The sequence below is a fragment of the Rhamphochromis sp. 'chilingali' genome (genome assembly GCF_963969265.1).
Source record: "Rhamphochromis sp. 'chilingali' genome assembly, chromosome: 18".
In the NCBI taxonomy this organism is placed as follows: domain Eukaryota; kingdom Metazoa; phylum Chordata; class Actinopteri; order Cichliformes; family Cichlidae; genus Rhamphochromis; species Rhamphochromis sp. 'chilingali'.
The window spans coordinates 15,197,698-15,214,442 of record NC_137945.1 but is presented as its reverse complement, the minus strand read 5'-3'; the positions used below and the strand labels follow the sequence as shown (position 1 = coordinate 15,214,442).

The following is a 16,745-nucleotide window of genomic DNA, read 5'->3' as shown; positions in this document are numbered from 1 at the left end:
GCTCCACTAGGTAACGCATTTAGACTGCAGAAAGGAAACTTTAGCAGTCCACAGTTCTACTGCTGAATAATGCAGTTGCCTAATAACGCTTCTGCATCTGATGTGGATTTAACCTCTTGGCATTCTTACCAGACCCCCCCCCCCCCCCACACACACACACTATTTCTTAACAATGAAATGTGATTATTAAAGTAGGGTTTTTTTGTCATGAAAACCAGGATTCTTTATTCAAACTTTGAACTCTGGAACCAAAATAGACTGCAAGAGGCAACAATTGTTTTTACTTCCACTGAGGTCACAGACTTTCAGTTACCTTTTGTGAGACAAATAAAGTATCGTAAAGCAGAAGCTTAGATGTTTCACTCCTTTGGGGATAAGATTTCTGAGTAATTCAGAGAATAAAAATTAAAAATAGAATAAAATAAAAACAGAATTTCAAAAAATGTAAATAAATTTAAAAAAATGTCTCAGTCTTCAGTGCCAGAAAGCTAACAGGTGACAAATTATCTTTGACCTATTATAGTTCCCTAAACAAGTACTGGCTAATTCTGACAATTTCAAAGTCGATGAATCAGGGGAAGTGCAGTTTGTCTGATTTGCGGTTAGGTGCTATAGGAACCACGCTGATGTTTTTAACATGGTTAGCATTACCTCCATTTTTTCCCCCGTTTGCATTTTTTATATGACATCTTCCCTATTTTTACAGAACAGCTTAAGAAATGTTTTCCTGTATAGACGATTCAAAAAGAAATACATGACAGGATCCAGTATACCACTGATACAGGTGAGTGCAGATGTTATCTGATTGGCTTTTCTCAGCCCCTCAGTAATATTTCCAAAGCTCTGCTGTTGAATGTAGATTATTCTGCACACATGGTAGGGCACAAATGCGAACAGGAAGTTCATCACAATAAGTATAATCATTTTTATAGCTTTGTCTTTCACCGGTCGTTCTTCATTTTGCTGCACTGTTCTTAGTTTCAGCAGGATCAGTATGTATGAAACCACTATAGTGACGAGGGGAATTGCAAATGCCACAATAGTGGAAATTAAAGCTGTTGGATTTGTCTTTTCTAAGTACAGTTTGTTACAAATGCCAGATGAGTTGGTTTGTTTTCTTCCAGAAAAGAGTGTAGGACTCATGCAAACAATAACTATCACCCACAGTATGCCAACCGCTACATTTGCATACAAAGGCTTCCTGAATGATTGTGACTTTAAAGGTATAACCACAGCCAGGAGCCTGTCCAGGCTGATGAAACTCATCAAGTAGAGGCTGCAGTACATGTTTAGATAGAACAAGAAGCCTAACAGCTGACAGATGATGTGTCCAAAGGGCCAGTGGTTATCAGATAGGTGGTAAATTATGCGCATGGGTAAGACGAGGACATAAGATATGTCGGCTACAGAGAGGTTTCTCAGGAAGACTCTTGATGGAGATGTGCTTTTCTGGTGAAAGAAGGCCCACAGAGCCAAGATGTTCCCAGGCACTGCGATGATGAAAATCAGGATGTAAAAAATGGAAAGAGAATAATTCCACAGAGCTCCAGAAGTGCCATAGAAGCTCTCTCCCTCCTCCCCGGAAACATTCATAGTTGTTGCGCAGAGGATCGGCCTGGTCCAGCACAAATTAGACACAAACAGCCTGTTATAACGATTGACAGCCACATGATAGCCTTCGTTCACTCACATGATGTTTTAGTGACTTAAATTATCATAATGAAACTAAGAATGCAAATAGAAAAATGTGACATAACGTTATAAAATCATATGCAGAATCATGTGTGTATTACACATTAGAAAGAGGAACTACTCTTGCGGAACGTCAGTGTAACAAGCAAGCAGGATTACATTTTCATTAACATCAACAAAAGAATAATTACATTCAAGAGGTACTTTTTTTGCTAGTATAGCATATAAAAATGCTATATAGTAGAACTAACATATCCCTGTGTATGTGTCTGTGTGTACATACGTAAAAGGTAAAATCAACCAGAACATGAAAAAAGTCAACCAATCATAAACTATAACAATCTAATTAAATGTATACTGATAATGATACTGCCTTTAAAACCCAGTTAGCGACTTTGTAACTTCATTTGCCAAAGACACTTTGCTCTGTTGCAGAAAAATTCATTTGCATGTTCACTTAAACAATAAAGTGTACCAAACATGGCTACATGACTAAGTACAAAATTATTAGAGCTTATATGTTAGTGAATTACCTAAATGTTTGATAGTTTAATCCAAATGTAGGGTAACTCCAAACTGACAATAATCATAAATCATCTCCTTACCTGTAACAGTAATGCAGAGCCGTGTTTTGCCACCAGTCGAATAGCAATGATGTGTGCACAGGATACGGGCGAAGAAGAAGTGAGAAGTGAGAAGTTGCATATCTAGTTTTGTATTTACACACAACTACCATCTGTGAATCAGCCCAATAGGAAACCACAAAGAACTTGAAAAAGCCACGGAAGCCTGATGCACTACAAGCATGCAAGTCTTTATTACTACTCCAACACACTTTTGTCTTTATTACATAGTTTCTTTATAGCATGATTTAAAGCTTTACAAAAAAAATGAGAGAAAATCAAATATTTACAAAATCTATCTGTGCAAACGTCGTCTTTTACACCACTCTCCTAAAGTAATCAAAAGGCATGCATACAAATAAACTTTGGTATGTTAACAAAACTACTTTTTTTCTTAGTAGAAGCTTTTATGTACACGTGGTAGAACAGGTTTATCACTTTGACTTAAGTACATTTAAACAACAATACATGTTAACTTAACAAACCGAAACCAGCAGTGCAAACACTGAGGTCAACACTTCGGCCATCCACACAGATTGCATGTAAATTCCCCTAAAAGGTCATGACTGAGTTAGGCTTGAAGTGAGTCATTATACAACAACTTTGGCAAATAGGCACAATAAAATGAAAACTTTTATTATTTAGTATACCTGTTGTAAATCTGTAAAATAAACCGGCAGTTCAAATGGGTGGAAACATGAGAAAATACTCTTAAAAAACTAAAGTTACTAATGAGTTTAAAATGTCTGTATACATCGTGTATACATTCAGAAAAAGGCATTTACAAGGGCAGCGTCGAATGTCCGGCAACATAGGAAATATAGAAGATTAAATATACTACGGTTATTCAATCTCTTGTTTCAAAAAAATATAACACAATTTTTTTTTACATGATATTTTGTGATTGTACATCAACTCTCTATTCCCTACTCATAGCTACAGCAAGAAAATACATTTTTGAACACCATGAAAGCCTTCCACTTCAGCTACAAAGTGGCAACACTAAATCGTTTATAGTTACATTGCAAAATATTCTGTCATCTGGAACGCCTTCAAGAGAGAATCGATATCCAAGTAAGCATGATCCAAAATGTGAAAATGAAGATAAAAGTAGCAGTGTGTGAATGCCAGTGTCAAAGGAAAAACATGATTTGAGTCCATCACTTAATACTTTTACAAAAAAAAAAAAAACTTTAATAAAAAGAAAATGAACAACAATCCAAAACCAATATAAAATATGATCAGGTCTACCTGCTATGCTGTAAAAGCCAGAGGGGTGATAATGGGGCTAAGTAGTGTCCTTAGCTGCTGTGGCTGTTGGGATGGAGGATTTGCCGCTGCTGCCGTTGTGGGACCTGTAGCTGGTGAAGCTGGGGGTGTGTATGGTGCGGATGCTCTTTCCACCTGGGCCCAAAGGTGTGGGCGACAGAGGGGAGGGGGAAGAGGAGGAGGAGGAGGAGGAGAATGAAGAGGAGGAGGAGTGGACTCGACCATTCTGCGAGGAAAACGAGAGAGCTTTACCTGTGTGCTGTGAGGGTGTGGGAAGTTTGAGGGATCCGTTTGACAGGGAGGGGATATGGGTGGAAGGTAGGGAGCTGGAACGAGGTGGGTGAGAGGACAGAATGGAGGACTTTGTCACAAAGGAGGAAGAGGAAGAAGGGTTAATGGGGTTAGTAGCATCTGAATTCTGTGTGGACTGGGAGCTGCCTTTAGTAGAGCTAGGATAAAAAGCAGGGATTTTAGAGATGGGTATAGTAGGGGAAGTCGTTTTATGATCCCCTCCCACTCTTTTAGCACTTCCGTTAGCCTGTAAACAGAGATGCCAAAACAGATACTTGTTGTCAAAAAAAGAAAACTGGTAAAATAATACAATTAAAAAAGGCAAGACAATGTTAAACAAAACTACAAGTTAATTACATGGACAGACACTATGACTACACAAGCATTAATATAACTAAGACAGAACTAAAAGACACCAAAAAACAAAACAAAAAAAACCAATAAAAATACCCAGATACAAAAGCTGTCTTTTTTTTTTACTGGGTTGCACAAAAGGTGAGAAACTGAACTGACAGACATGTTACCAAGAAACAGAACCAGGCAAAGGTTAGACAGTGCAATGGCAGACAGGATGGGTCTCTCTACAGAGTGGCTGTTTGTTAGAGGGATTGTTAGGCCTTGGGAAGAGTGTTGGAGACATTTCAGAGAATAGATACGCGTAAGAGGTCCGGAGAGAATTAGGTAATAGGGTTAGGTGTTTGAAGAGTGATAGCAGATAGGGGAAAATGTGGGCCAGTGTTCCAGTGAAAGTGACGATGCAAGGTGGGTGGGTTATGCCGAAGTCTTGACGGTAAGAGAATGTATCACCTTGGGGTTAAGTAAGCTGTGCAGTGATGTTGGGTTTGAGCAGAGGTGCATTGTGAGAAGGGAGGAGCATAGCCAAAAAATGTTTTTAAAAAGTCAGATAAGTTTGTATCAAACATAGCCATAAGCATCTTAGGGCTTGGCAACACTGTTTAGGAACTCAGCTGTGATGGGAATTGGAGATGTGATGACAACTCAGATGATGACAGGATAGGATTCCGTTTGTCTCCGCCTTTTTTCCTTCTTTTTTTTTTTTTAGCCACCAACACAGTGAAAACCATGAGCAGTGTGGACATGCAGAAGCATACAGTACAGTGATGTTATGGGGATAACAGTCAAGAGTCAAACATGCCTTCGTGTCAGAGCAGACTCGAGAGAAACGTGAACAGATCCACAGTCGCCACTATCGTGACTTTTTTTTTTCCACAACACTTGAAACCTCACAGCTTTGGAAGTCTTCCCACCCCCACCCTCCCTCATATGCCACATGCTTTCGATTCCCTATATTTGTTCCCTGTAGTCTCTGTTAAGACCCTACAGTAAAACTACCTGTCGGAACTGCCTCTGAGCGTCCTGCAGTTTTTGCTGTTTTCCTGCTTTGTCAGTTGTACCCGGTGACTGCCTGGACTTCGCAGACAAAGGGACGGGCATCCGACTAGTAGGGGAAGCGACACTGGTATTCTGCAGGGGATCCAAATGAAAAACAAAACAGAAAATAAAAAAAAAGATAGAAAAAACACACCAAATAGGAAGTATGAAAAGTCGAGGCACTAACAGGTTTAAAACACCCCAAAAAAATCCCCGTTCATTCAATACGTCAACAATCAACGCCAGTGAAAGATCATGCACCCAGTGGGACCACAAAGCCATTAAACACAAGGCATGCAGTCAAGAACAAGGATAATTACAGCTTGATCATCATGACAGTGTCTCTGATGATGAGTGTGCCACTTGCTGAAAACCTCTTGAGTTTTAGCAATAAACTGAAGAAGAAAGATGGTAGCCAGGAACCAAAAAAAATGCCACACCCAATCATGTCACCATGATTTTGTACTGAAGAGGGGAGTCATTTCCATTTCCAAGCACCTGTGGGGGGAGGGGATTAATGATTTTGTAATTTCAGTGGTTAAGGTGGGAGTGGAGGTAAGTTAGAAAACTGAAAGAGAAGAAACCCAAAGCCTCCGGGAACAACAAGAGCTAAAGAGAGACCTGTTGTACGGTGCTGGGGACACTGGGGACAGTGTTGGTGTTGGTGGTGGTAGAAGGGTTGATTACAGGGCGTGGAAGGAGCTGAGGTTTAGGCTTCTTCTGCAGTGAATTTTTGCTAGGTACCTTAGGGCCAGACCCTTTGGAGGTAGGCAGAGAGGACGACCTCTTCAGCCCTACTCCGACTGAGCTTTTCCCATTCCCTGTATTTGCTTCCTCGGTGTTAACCGACTCATCAGGGGAGCGTGGTCCCATCTCACTAATCGTGGTCTCTAGCTGCTTGATGGTCTGCTCCAGGCTGTCTAGCGTCTTGTAGGTGTTCTTCCGAATCTCATCCGTCCTGCCGAGAGCTTCGGAGTTCTGCTTTTTCAGCGGGGCAGTGTCTGTTCCCCTGGGAGTATCTGCAAAGGATTTTGAGCGCGTAATCTCATATCTCTTCGCTTCTTTGTGCTGCCTGATTGTACCATCGGATTCTTCTTCATCTTCATACACAACCACCTGTAGCGTCTTCTTGCCTGACTTGGTGCCTGTGCGAATGGCCTGAGTCAGTGCTGCCAGCTGTTTCTTAGGGAACTTGAACTTGAATTTCTTCTTCCCATCCTTGGAGTCTCCATTTGAATCTAAGTTTACCCCGTTGTCTGTTAGTTCAGATATCGAAGAAGAGGATGAAGATGATAGGCTGGCATGATCTGTAGCTCCCTGTGAGCTGCTGATTTTTTTGCCACCAACCATCTCAGCCCCTTCTGCGATGACCGGCAGCCCACTACTTCTCTCTGTATCGGATTCCTCACTCTCCTCCTCAATGCGCTCTTCTGCAAGCATCCTCTCCAGTTCCTCCTCGCATTCAAAGATGGTAGAAAGGCGCTTGTAAGCTGAACGGATATCCATCGGCTCATCAAAGATGATGATGACAGGCTTCTTGTTGAAGCCGTTATCCTGCGGCACTGAAGGATCAGCTGTGGTGTTTCCTCGATTCGCTGCATTGCCTACAGTAACAGTCTGCACACTTCCTTTTTTGGCATTGACCAGTTCTTGGTACTCTCCACAAGACAGTGGCTGAACCTTGGTGTTGGTGATCATAAATGCAATGTTGTCTGGGGGTGGAGGTGCCTCTTCTCCAGGCAAGTCAGGACTGAGACTAGCACCCCCATCAAGATCATCAATAGTGTTTTTAGGTGGACTGCTGTTCTCGTCAGAAGTCTTTTTGGATGGAGCACCATACCGTTTAGGTGCTGCTTTAACAGCACCTGTTTTTGTGGTCGCCACTGGGTCAGTTACTATATTCTTACTAGACGAAACAGGCTCCTGGACGAGCTTACTTTTCTTTTCTGTATGAACTTTAAGGATTTTTCCCTTCTGCATTTCTGCACTGGTCTTCATGGATTCAGAGCGTTTAACATGCTTCTTTGGCAGTTTAAAAGCATTAAGTCCCACAGGTTTAGGTGATATAGGTGGGGGTGATTTGGGTGTTGGAGACAGTGGTGGCCGCTGCTGTTGTTGCTGCTGCTGGCTTGGAGAAATGTCATTAACATTGACATTTGACACCTGTGTCGGAGACTGTGGGGGCTCTCTGTGATGGTCGTTGGTGTCTTCCAGTCGCGATGGGGGTGGATGATCTTTGGGAATCTGGCCCGTCACATAATATATGACCTGTGATTGTGAAATTTAAAAATGTGTCAATGTTTCATAGCTTTCTAACGCTAGAGTATAAGTTAAACATATGTGATTATAGTATATGTAGTTAAAAGTCATACATACCCCTTGGCTCTGTCGAACAGTTGTATTCCCATTTTCGTCTGTGTCTGGATCTTTATCCTCTCGACTGGGCTCTGAGCTCTGCTAGGACAGTGTGTGGGGGAATAATATTACAGTGTAACTGGCGTGCCAGGCTGTGCTGGATTAACTGTGAAATCACATTTGGTTGCAGAACGATCTGCGGCGTCAAAACTACAAGATTGGTCAATTACCTTTCACAACTGCTTTTTTATACTGTTACAGTATTAAATCCTACATAAAAATGCACATAGTACAGAGTTTTGAAAAGCCAAAATAAAATATAATTCATGTTGATGGATGTATAAATATATAAATCACATAATATAAATATAAAACTGAATTAAATATTTTTTCTGTTTTTTATTTCACATATCGAGTTTTACATCATTATACTATATTTAAAAGCCAGCTGTAGACTCAGCATCTAAAAAGTGGAAAATGTGGAAGTGCCTTAAACCTGCATTCTTTCTAATGACCAGCAGGGGGAGACTGCTAAATTGTGACTGTTCAATAAAAGTCTGTGACATATTTATCTTATTTTTTAGTTAATTTATGACCTCATTAAACACATTAATGATGAGCTTAGTCTCATTTGGAACTTTTGAGTCTTTAATGGTGCATGCAGCTTATTTTGTAAATTGTTATATGTTTTAGGGTATGGTTAACCTTTAACCAACTTATCAACCTTTAATTGATAAGATGCTTTTTTTGGGGGGGGGGGGGACATCACAGAGCCTATGTACATCTTTAAATACAGTTTATGTTCCTAACTTGTTTCTCTTTTTTTCAGTGAAATAATTAAAATTTTTAAAATTTCAGCAAAACAGTAAACTTTAATGTAATGTACTATTTACTGTGATTGTAAGCTTAACCAAATAGCATACCTCCTATTTGTTTCTCTCAGAGAGCAGATACTTCCAGTTCATCTTTTCAAATCTAGTAAAAGTTGATGCACTTCACACACCTAGTCCTATTTGCTTTATCGTTTCGACTAAAAAAAAGTAATACTCAACATGTATCAAATGATTGGTTAGGGAGGTGTAAAGCTGGGAAAAGCGAACTGAGATGAAGTTGTGCAAAGAGAAACGGAAAAGTCATTCCTCAGAAAAGTATAGGAGAGGAGAAGGAGCATGCAAAGTGGTCAGGCTGACCTCTAGTGAACCAAGTCTGCAAAAATAGATTGTGTCTACAGTGCATTTTACTGATGTTCTTTCAATTGTCAAAAATCTAGGGCATATCAAGCAATTGTCAAATGTCATTAAAGAAAGACACGAGACGATTTAATAGCATGTAAGGTACAGTGCTGAGGTTTTTATTGATTTGGATGAAAAGACAAGTGAGAGTTCTGAAACACATCATAGTCTAGACCAGGCATACAGAAGACACAGCATCTTTTCAGAAGCTCAATTTTATGCAGACTTAATCCTGAAAAAAAAAAATTAAAGCTCTGATATCCAGCAGGATCAAAAGAGGGAGGAAAACTCAGGCAGCAAGGAAAGGAAGCTTTGTGGAGGCAGCTGCTACAGGTTTCTCTCGAGCAAAAGCAAGAGCAGAGGAGTGTTAAGACACAGCCATTGATTGTTTTATACAGTTGGCAAAGGCAGGCAGTTAGCTGGGCAGCTGCACCGGGACATATATTTTACCTTTTTCTCTTTGAGGGGTAATAAAGCCCCCGGTCTTAGCTCTCTGATTTGTGGTTCAATTCGAGCGGTGGGCTCTACCAAATTTTTCACCCCTACATCCTTAACTGTGCACTTCTGGAAAACCTGAAGAGTGGAGAAAGGTGAGGGGAACAACGGGACAAGGGTTTTGAGGAGCATCTTCACAACTGCACAGCTGTAAAACGCCACAAGTGCAGTAAAGTTCAATGAAAGTAATTTCTTTGGCAGCTGTCAGCACCCATCCTTTGCCACTTCCAAGGAAGTCACCCACCACAGGAAAAAATGATAAGCAACCCACTCCCACAACGCAGAAATCAATCAAATCCAGCATCCTAATTTCCATATGTCGGATAAATTGATTGTATTTGCGCATGTTTGAAAGGAGCGTGTGAGTGTGCGTGTTGTATATGGATCTAACCTGGAGCTCTGCCATGATCTTGTCCCCTTCATCTTCCTCTTCTCTCGTAACCAGGGGGGGAGTGGCTGGCTTCGGCTTGGTCTCCGGTGCAACCTTGGTGGGCTTGGGTTGGGGAGAGGGAGGTGGGGCCTCCTCTTCGCCCTCCTGTGAGAAATAATGTGAGGGAAATTATTCTTGTATTTTTAACAAGCAGCAAAGTTTGTGGAAATGAAAATGGATACTGCATTCATGTTGGATGAGCGTAAAGACAGAGTTAAACAGTATCTCTCCTGAAAATGGCAACCTTTACACTTTGGAGAAAGCCTAAATAGCTCTTTCCCCTTTTCTTCCAGTTTTAATGCAGTGGCTTAACTAAACCCCACTTGGCTCTACGCTTAGCGCACAGACACAAGAATGGTTTTCTTTACTCTCTCCAACCTTTTAAAGCACCAACCTGAGTCGAGACAGACTCCTTCCTGTTGGTGTAGACGACCTCACCAGAGCGTGTAGTGGTCATGCCTGAGCTGGAGCTGGGGTAGGTTTTCCTTGGCGGAGGCGGTGGTGGGGACTTGTTTGGCTTTTCAGACCCCTGTTTTGTCAAACTTTCAGTGGCTGCTGGCTTGATGGCAGTTTTGGAGAGTTTCTCTAGTGCTGGCTTGGCAGATTTCTCCACCAGAGGCTTAGGGAGTTTCTCGGACCCCTTCTTTGCTGGTTTGTCTGATTGAGGGCCTGACTGGGGCTCTTCTGTCATACAGGGCAATAGGAAACAACATTAAGGTGTGTAGATAAAGCAAAAAAAGAAGTTGTTTAAGTTACATTTGTGTGTGATTTCTACCTGATGGTAGCTCAACAGGGTTGTGAATGTCTTCTTCTACAATACCAGCAGCAGGCAGTGCTGTGTTCTCTTCCACCTCTAGACTTGGAATTCCCTTCATCATGTTTGCCTGAGCCTCTTGTAGGATCTTCTCAAACTCTTTTCCATCATAATGACCCATATTCTGCCTCCTCTCTTCCCACTCTTTCTCTGCCGCCTGGACAGTGCAGACAAAAAAACATACCAAATAGTCAGAGAAAGTTTACGGCTGTCAGAAGTGCAAACTAAATGAGGGACTATTATTTCTAAACAAAAACAATACATTAAATACATTAGAGATTTTCAGGACACTCATAAAATAAACTGAGTATTAGCACGGCTAATGTCAGCATATACACGTAAATGAAAATTACAAGGTGGGTAAACATACCTTTATGGAAACAGCTCTGCTTTTGTTCTTTTCCTTACTGCTCTGAAGCTCTTCTATCACAAGATCCTGGCTGGCTGTTCCATTACTGTTCCCATGAGTCTTTTTGTAGCGGGTGGGACTCGGTGGATCTGTGTCAACCGCTTTGGGAGCCTCACGGTCTTGACTCTTGCTAAGGTTGGGACTGGAGATATGAGTGGGGCTAGGTGTGGCTGGGGGACTAGGTTGAGATGTCAAAGCCGCAGATTGCTGGGACTGCTGAATGTGGACCGGGGAGCTCTGGACATGATGGATGACCACCGGGGATGAAGGCATCACCTCGGATTTGATGGTGGAGCTCTGAGGCTCTAGCGGGGCTGAGGTTGAGTCAGGTTGGCCTGGTGCTGGAGAAACACCTGCAGGGGTGTCTACTGCTACTGCGGGGCTGTTGTCCACTGTGGCATTACTGGAAAGCTCAGGCCCTTTCTGAGAAAACTCAGTAGCACACCTGCAGAGGGAAGGGAAACAATAAGAAATACACATCATACAGAAACACTGGCGAAAGAAATGTTTGCGCAACAACGCTCAGAAATTTGTATTCGCAAGTTATGGTCTTTTAAAACTGTTATTAGGACTATACTACATCAAATCTTGCTGTAAAGTAGACAAATAATACTACATATTTAATGACATGAGGGATAAACCATCACAAAATCTATAATGCAACAGGTGGGTTTGGCAACAGGGCATATTTTTGGTTAAAAAAAAAACAGAGGGAGAGCAAGAGAAAAGTCAAGAGCCAGTTTGGCATCTGTATTAAAATGGAAATTAGGTGCTGCATTGCCCACCAAATTAATTCACTTATCGGTTGCGTGAAGGTGATGGAAGTAAATCTGGACGCCAAAGCCATCTGTCCGCACAGAATGACCTCTTTGATGGGATGAAGGCTGGCTTGCCACTATAATCAAACGGTACAATCTCCCACATCATAGACCCCATCGAGGAGCCCCGCAAAGTGCTTTTTGTTTTCATCTTCAATTCCCCCTCTCGCACTCAGCTCCCATACTCCAACACATCTTCTCATTTTTCCCTGCTTTATCTTTTCATTCTCCATTTCCCCCCTACCTTCTCAGGCTGCTGAGTGTGTCGGTCAAGCTCTTCACCCTTTTCAGCATACTGTCCAATTTGTGGGGCTCTTCTTTCAAAAACTTGACAGCTTCTACTTCCACCCTGAGCACAGCCCGCATTCTGGCTTGAAGGGCTGGGAACTCTCCTGATGAAATTTAAACAGAGAGGAAAAAAATTGTAAAATACTCCTATTTTAGAATATTTCTGCTCATAATCCTTTTCTCTTTAATTGAGAAATGTTAATTACAATGTGATTTTTTGTGAAAAATTGCTTGTATTTGGCATGGATTTTTAGTGCGCAAAGCTGAATGATAATGCAAGTATACTGGAGTAAGGAACATTAATGTGATGGGAAGGCAGTCACCATACCTTTAAGCCCTGCCAGAGATTCTCCCACCTTCCTCAGGGTTACGGCTCCCTCTTCCACATCTTTTAGGGTCACTGCTCTGTGTGTTGTGGCTGAGTCATTCTGCAGAGAACCTACATACTGTTCCAGCTCGCTGCAGAAAAAAAGGGAAAGTAATTTAGAGTTGAGTGACTTTAAAAAAAAAAACTGCCTGACAAATTCACTCACTGGCCACTTTGATAGGTACACCTGTTCGTATCTGCAAATATCTAATCAGCCAATCGCGTTGCAACATGTAGACATGGTCAAGATGACCTGCTGCAGTTCAAATTGAGCACCAGGGCGGGGAAGAAAGGTAATATAAATGAATCTGAATGTGGCGTGGTTGTTAGTACCAAACAGCCTGGGTTGAATATTTCAGAAACTGTTGATCTACTGAGATTTTCCCACACAGCTTTCTCTACGGGTTACAGAAAATAGTCTGAAAATGAGAAAATATCCAGTAAGTGGCAGTTATCTGGGCGAAAATGCCTGAAGATGCCAGAAGTCAAAGGAGAATGGCCAATCTGCTTTGAACTGATAGGAAGGCAACAATAACTCAAATAACCACTCACTGCGACCAAGATATACACAACAGTATCTCAGGAAGCCTCCTGTCAGCTAAGAACAGCAGAATTGTGCTACAATTGGCACAGCCTCACCAAAATTAAGAGAATAGAAGAGTAAAACAAAAAAACAAAACAAAAAAACAATCCCTGGTCTGATAAGTCTCAGTTTCTGCTTAGACATTCAGATATTAGGGTTAGAACTGGGCATAAACAACATGGATCTATTCTGCTTTGTATCAGTGGTTCACGTGGTTTAATTTCATAGAAAAGTATAAGCACCTTACTACAAATTGAGCACTGCTTAAACGCCACAGGCTACCTGACTATTGTTACTGACCATGTCTATCCCTTTATGACCACAGTGTACCCATCATGTGATGATTGCTTCCAGCAGGATAACACACCATGTCACAAAGCTCAAATCATCTCCAGCTGGGTTCTTACACGACAATGAGTTTTCTGTACTCAGTCTCTAGACCTCAATGCATTAGAGCACCTGTGAGATGTGGTGAAATGGGAGATTCTCAGAAACTGTGTGATGCTATCATGCCATTATGGCCCAAAATTGGCATCTAATGAGTGTATACTTGAAAAACAAAACAAAACAAACAAGCCAAAAAACCCTGCATAAACAGGCTCTTATTATGATTGTTTGCACTGTATAAACACCAGGGGGCAGGATACAATCATGTTTCTTAAAGATCATAAGCCAAAACTGGGGAAAGGTAGGAAAAGTCTCTGGGATTGATGCATGAAAAGCAATAGTGCATATGATATGTAAAATTCATATTTTAAGCTGCGAATAAACATCTTAACTGTGCAGTCCTCTTTCCTGTCTACACTATATTGCTTAATCTAGACTGGATCTGGTCTTATCCCAAACCCCCAAATATTTACACACTGAATGAGGGCTTATTTGTGAGAAAGCACTTCCTCACATAGAAATCATATCACCCTGCCTGAGAGCCATCCCGGTGCTAGAGAAAGCTGGCTGTTCCAAAGGGAAATGTGCTGTATGATAACATTGTCTGCAGTGTTGGATTGCATGAGAGGGAACTAAAATCACATTTCATTGTGGCCAGGTACCCTTGAGAAACACTCTTTTATAGGAGTCCCCTGAAGGGATTAGGAAAGGCAACAAGGAGACAGTGTGTTAAATGCCCTTCTATGCAAAGGCTTTTTGGTAGTGAGAATGATGGAGTTTTCCTTTTTTATGAAGCCTCCACCAGAACAAAAATACTGTTTGTTCAATAATGTATCCCTCTGTTTGCCAGGGTATAGGAGGCAGCCTTTAAAGACCACTTGCGTTGCATTTGCATGAGGAATTTGGCACTTTTCTTACTTCCTTTCATAATTCTTTCTCGTGAACTGAAACGGGCAGTATGGGACACCAAGAATTCCACTTAAGGCGAAAATAGCTTCAAATACTGCAGTTGTTCAGCTTTCATCCACTGAAAATGACCACTGTCAGATTTAATACGTTTTTCTTCTTTTTCTGTGTGACTTCATTAAGGTTTTCCTGTGTTTTTATGGTATGACTTTCCATATTTTAAGGGGTGAGTTTTAAAAAAAGGTTACAAAATATGGTCTGATAGATTGAATTCTCTCAAGAGGGCAGCAGTTTTGACACCACGCACTCCAAATGGTTCTAAAGCCAAGCAGCTCTAATTGCCATGCCTTATTTAAGGGGCCAGGAGCTGTGTTTTGCTGACTCACAAATGGCTGCATACCAAGTGTAACAAAGGGCTTAACACAGCTTCAGTGCCCCGACTTCCTCCTGTTCATTTCCCAGAATCCAAGAACTGCTATGATTGTGTTTATTGGAGCATATGTTCGCCGCTGTCTAGCAAGACAACACTGTTTGACCTTGTCTGTAAACATCCAAATAAAAAGGATTCAATTACTGCTCCCTGTTGGCAAGACGAGGCGAATGAATTCAAATAAGAGCAGGGCGGTGAGTAATTACTCCACAGTTGAGTCCATTGTTTTAGACCGCTGTCTCTGAGAGGCAGGCGTAGCTTGCCTGCATAAACCTGTGGGCTGTAATTTAGAGGGTGTTGGCTTGTCAAAGCGTTTAGGATTGAATGGCTCAGGTGAGCTGATAACAGCGAAGCCTTTTGGGGGCTTCCTATAAACAAAGGGACAGCAAATGTAGTTGCAGATATGTGCACTACATCAACTGTCAGACTTTTGAAAAACTTTGTTGAATGCAAACAAACGTGTCTATCCATTTTAGACACAATTTAAACAAAACAGCATCTGTTGTGTTGGGTAATGAGCGAGTCCTGAGCAGTCTTACCTGAGCTGTGTGAGGACACGCTCCTCCAGACCCAAGTACTTGTGCCTGTCCTCTTCTACCACAGCTCTCTGTCGCTGAACAGGGTCCTCCATACGCCGCATTGCTTCTGCAAGTTTAATACTGATTTCCTGCTCTGCCCGCTTCAGCTGCACCCGTAATGCCTCCTGATTCTGGAGCTGAAGTGATGTACATAGCAAAGTGAAAGTTATTAGAGGACCTGGACTAGTAAACCGAGATATATGGCTTTTTGGGTATCTCACTTAATCACATGCATATACACAGCTGGAAATGTGAACAAACGCAACAGTTTAATTTAATTAAAATGGAGACAAAGTCTTGCCTGCAGCTGCCTCATCTGATGCAGTTGCATCCTGAGGTCAGAAACATTCTTCCTGAACTGCAGGAGGTTTACTTTGAGCGGAACTGAGCCCTTGTCTGGTGGGCTTGCACTGTTCTTGGGAGACAAGACCGGAGAACCACCTGGACCAAGAGAAGAAGAAAAAAACCCACACAGCACAGCTTAAGTTTGTTTTCTGAAAATTACGAGCCATATGTACATACTAAAACCTTTGAAATCAAAGCTCATAATTACTCTTATCAACTGTAAAAATTCTAGTAAACATTATTAGGGAGGCTTTAAAGTGTATAATTTTTTTTCCTTTTTCAAGCACTCACTCTGCTTATTAGCAGGCAGATTGTAAATGCCCGTAAACACACTTTTTCTGACCTAATGTCCCAAATGTTCAGCAAAGATTTCTTCTAATTTTTGTGGCATCATTTCTACTTCATTTGTACTATAGATATGTTAACACTCTTATTAGTTGCAGCTGGAAATGGCTGTCAACTAATTATTTCAGTCACTGCTAAAGATGAAGAACAGGCTGAAACCATGGAAACCAAAGTAACTTACATCCATGGTGGAAGTCCCTAAATAGAAAGTAAGAGCAATATTTCAAACTGCACTATGAGATTGAAATGTAATGACCCTATAGAACTACACGTTCAGTCACAACAGACGACACTGGTTTTGTCAAACACAGCATGTAAAGGAGGAGCTTGAGTGGGTTGCAAAGCAGCTTGCAATGAGCACCAACTGTAGGTGGGCTAAAGCAATTTTAATACTGCACCCCACTTGATCAGGTTACTTGGTCTTTAAGTTTTGTTTGCTAGGTTATATAGTTAGGGTGTTTGTTTTAGTATTTATGTTCTCCTGGTTCTTATCTAGGGGCTTTGTTGTTTAGTTGTTAACACATTTGCCTTACAAAAGTCTTAAAAGATCAAGCCTGGCAGGAAACACAAATCCAGCCTCGGGGTTTCACAGGCTAGTACCGATAACAAGCCTGGATAAATGGGAGGGCATATTCATTTGCTGTGGTGACCCCTTGGGAAATAACAGCTGAAATTACCTCATCTTCTAGCTCTTAT

At 41.5% G+C, this 16,745-nt stretch overlaps 2 protein-coding genes across 21 annotated transcripts in view; both read right to left on the bottom strand.

Moving 5' to 3' along the window:
* Window positions 1-212: 212 nt before the first annotated feature.
* On the bottom strand, window positions 213-2,443 carry LOC308386089 (uracil nucleotide/cysteinyl leukotriene receptor). The gene is made up of 2 exons (XM_080865397.1): window positions 2,298-2,443; window positions 213-1,615 (listed from the first exon to the last, which is right to left on the bottom strand). Exons 1-2 carry the CDS (start codon window positions 2,426-2,428, stop codon window positions 679-681), a joined length of 1,068 nt encoding a protein of 355 aa, XP_080721523.1. The 5' UTR covers window positions 2,429-2,443; the 3' UTR covers window positions 213-678.
* Window positions 2,444-2,485: 42 nt separating this feature from the next.
* The window catches only part of kiaa1217 (KIAA1217 ortholog), a 132,880-nt gene continuing 118,620 nt past the window's right edge, over window positions 2,486-16,745 (bottom strand). For 9 of the 20 annotated variants that reach the window (XM_080865377.1, XM_080865374.1, XM_080865390.1 and 6 more), the window contains 13 exons: window positions 15,661-15,800; window positions 15,321-15,496; window positions 12,437-12,567; window positions 12,065-12,212; window positions 10,964-11,447; window positions 10,555-10,750; window positions 10,174-10,463; window positions 9,741-9,884; window positions 9,305-9,427; window positions 7,644-7,724; window positions 5,889-7,535; window positions 5,229-5,360; window positions 2,486-4,122 (listed from right to left, as the gene is read on the bottom strand). In XM_080865377.1, the coding sequence (XP_080721503.1) occupies window positions 3,604-4,122; window positions 5,229-5,360; window positions 5,889-7,535; window positions 7,644-7,724; window positions 9,305-9,427; window positions 9,741-9,884; window positions 10,174-10,463; window positions 10,555-10,750; window positions 10,964-11,447; window positions 12,065-12,212; window positions 12,437-12,567; window positions 15,321-15,496; window positions 15,661-15,800 (4,211 nt within the window). In that variant the 3' untranslated portion in view covers window positions 2,486-3,603. The remainder of the gene's footprint in view (window positions 4,123-5,228; window positions 5,361-5,888; window positions 7,536-7,643; window positions 7,725-9,304; window positions 9,428-9,740; window positions 9,885-10,173; window positions 10,464-10,554; window positions 10,751-10,963; window positions 11,448-12,064; window positions 12,213-12,436; window positions 12,568-15,320; window positions 15,497-15,660; window positions 15,801-16,745) is intronic. The other 11 variants (XM_080865387.1, XM_080865391.1, XM_080865389.1 and 8 more) reach the window with 9 other exon arrangements.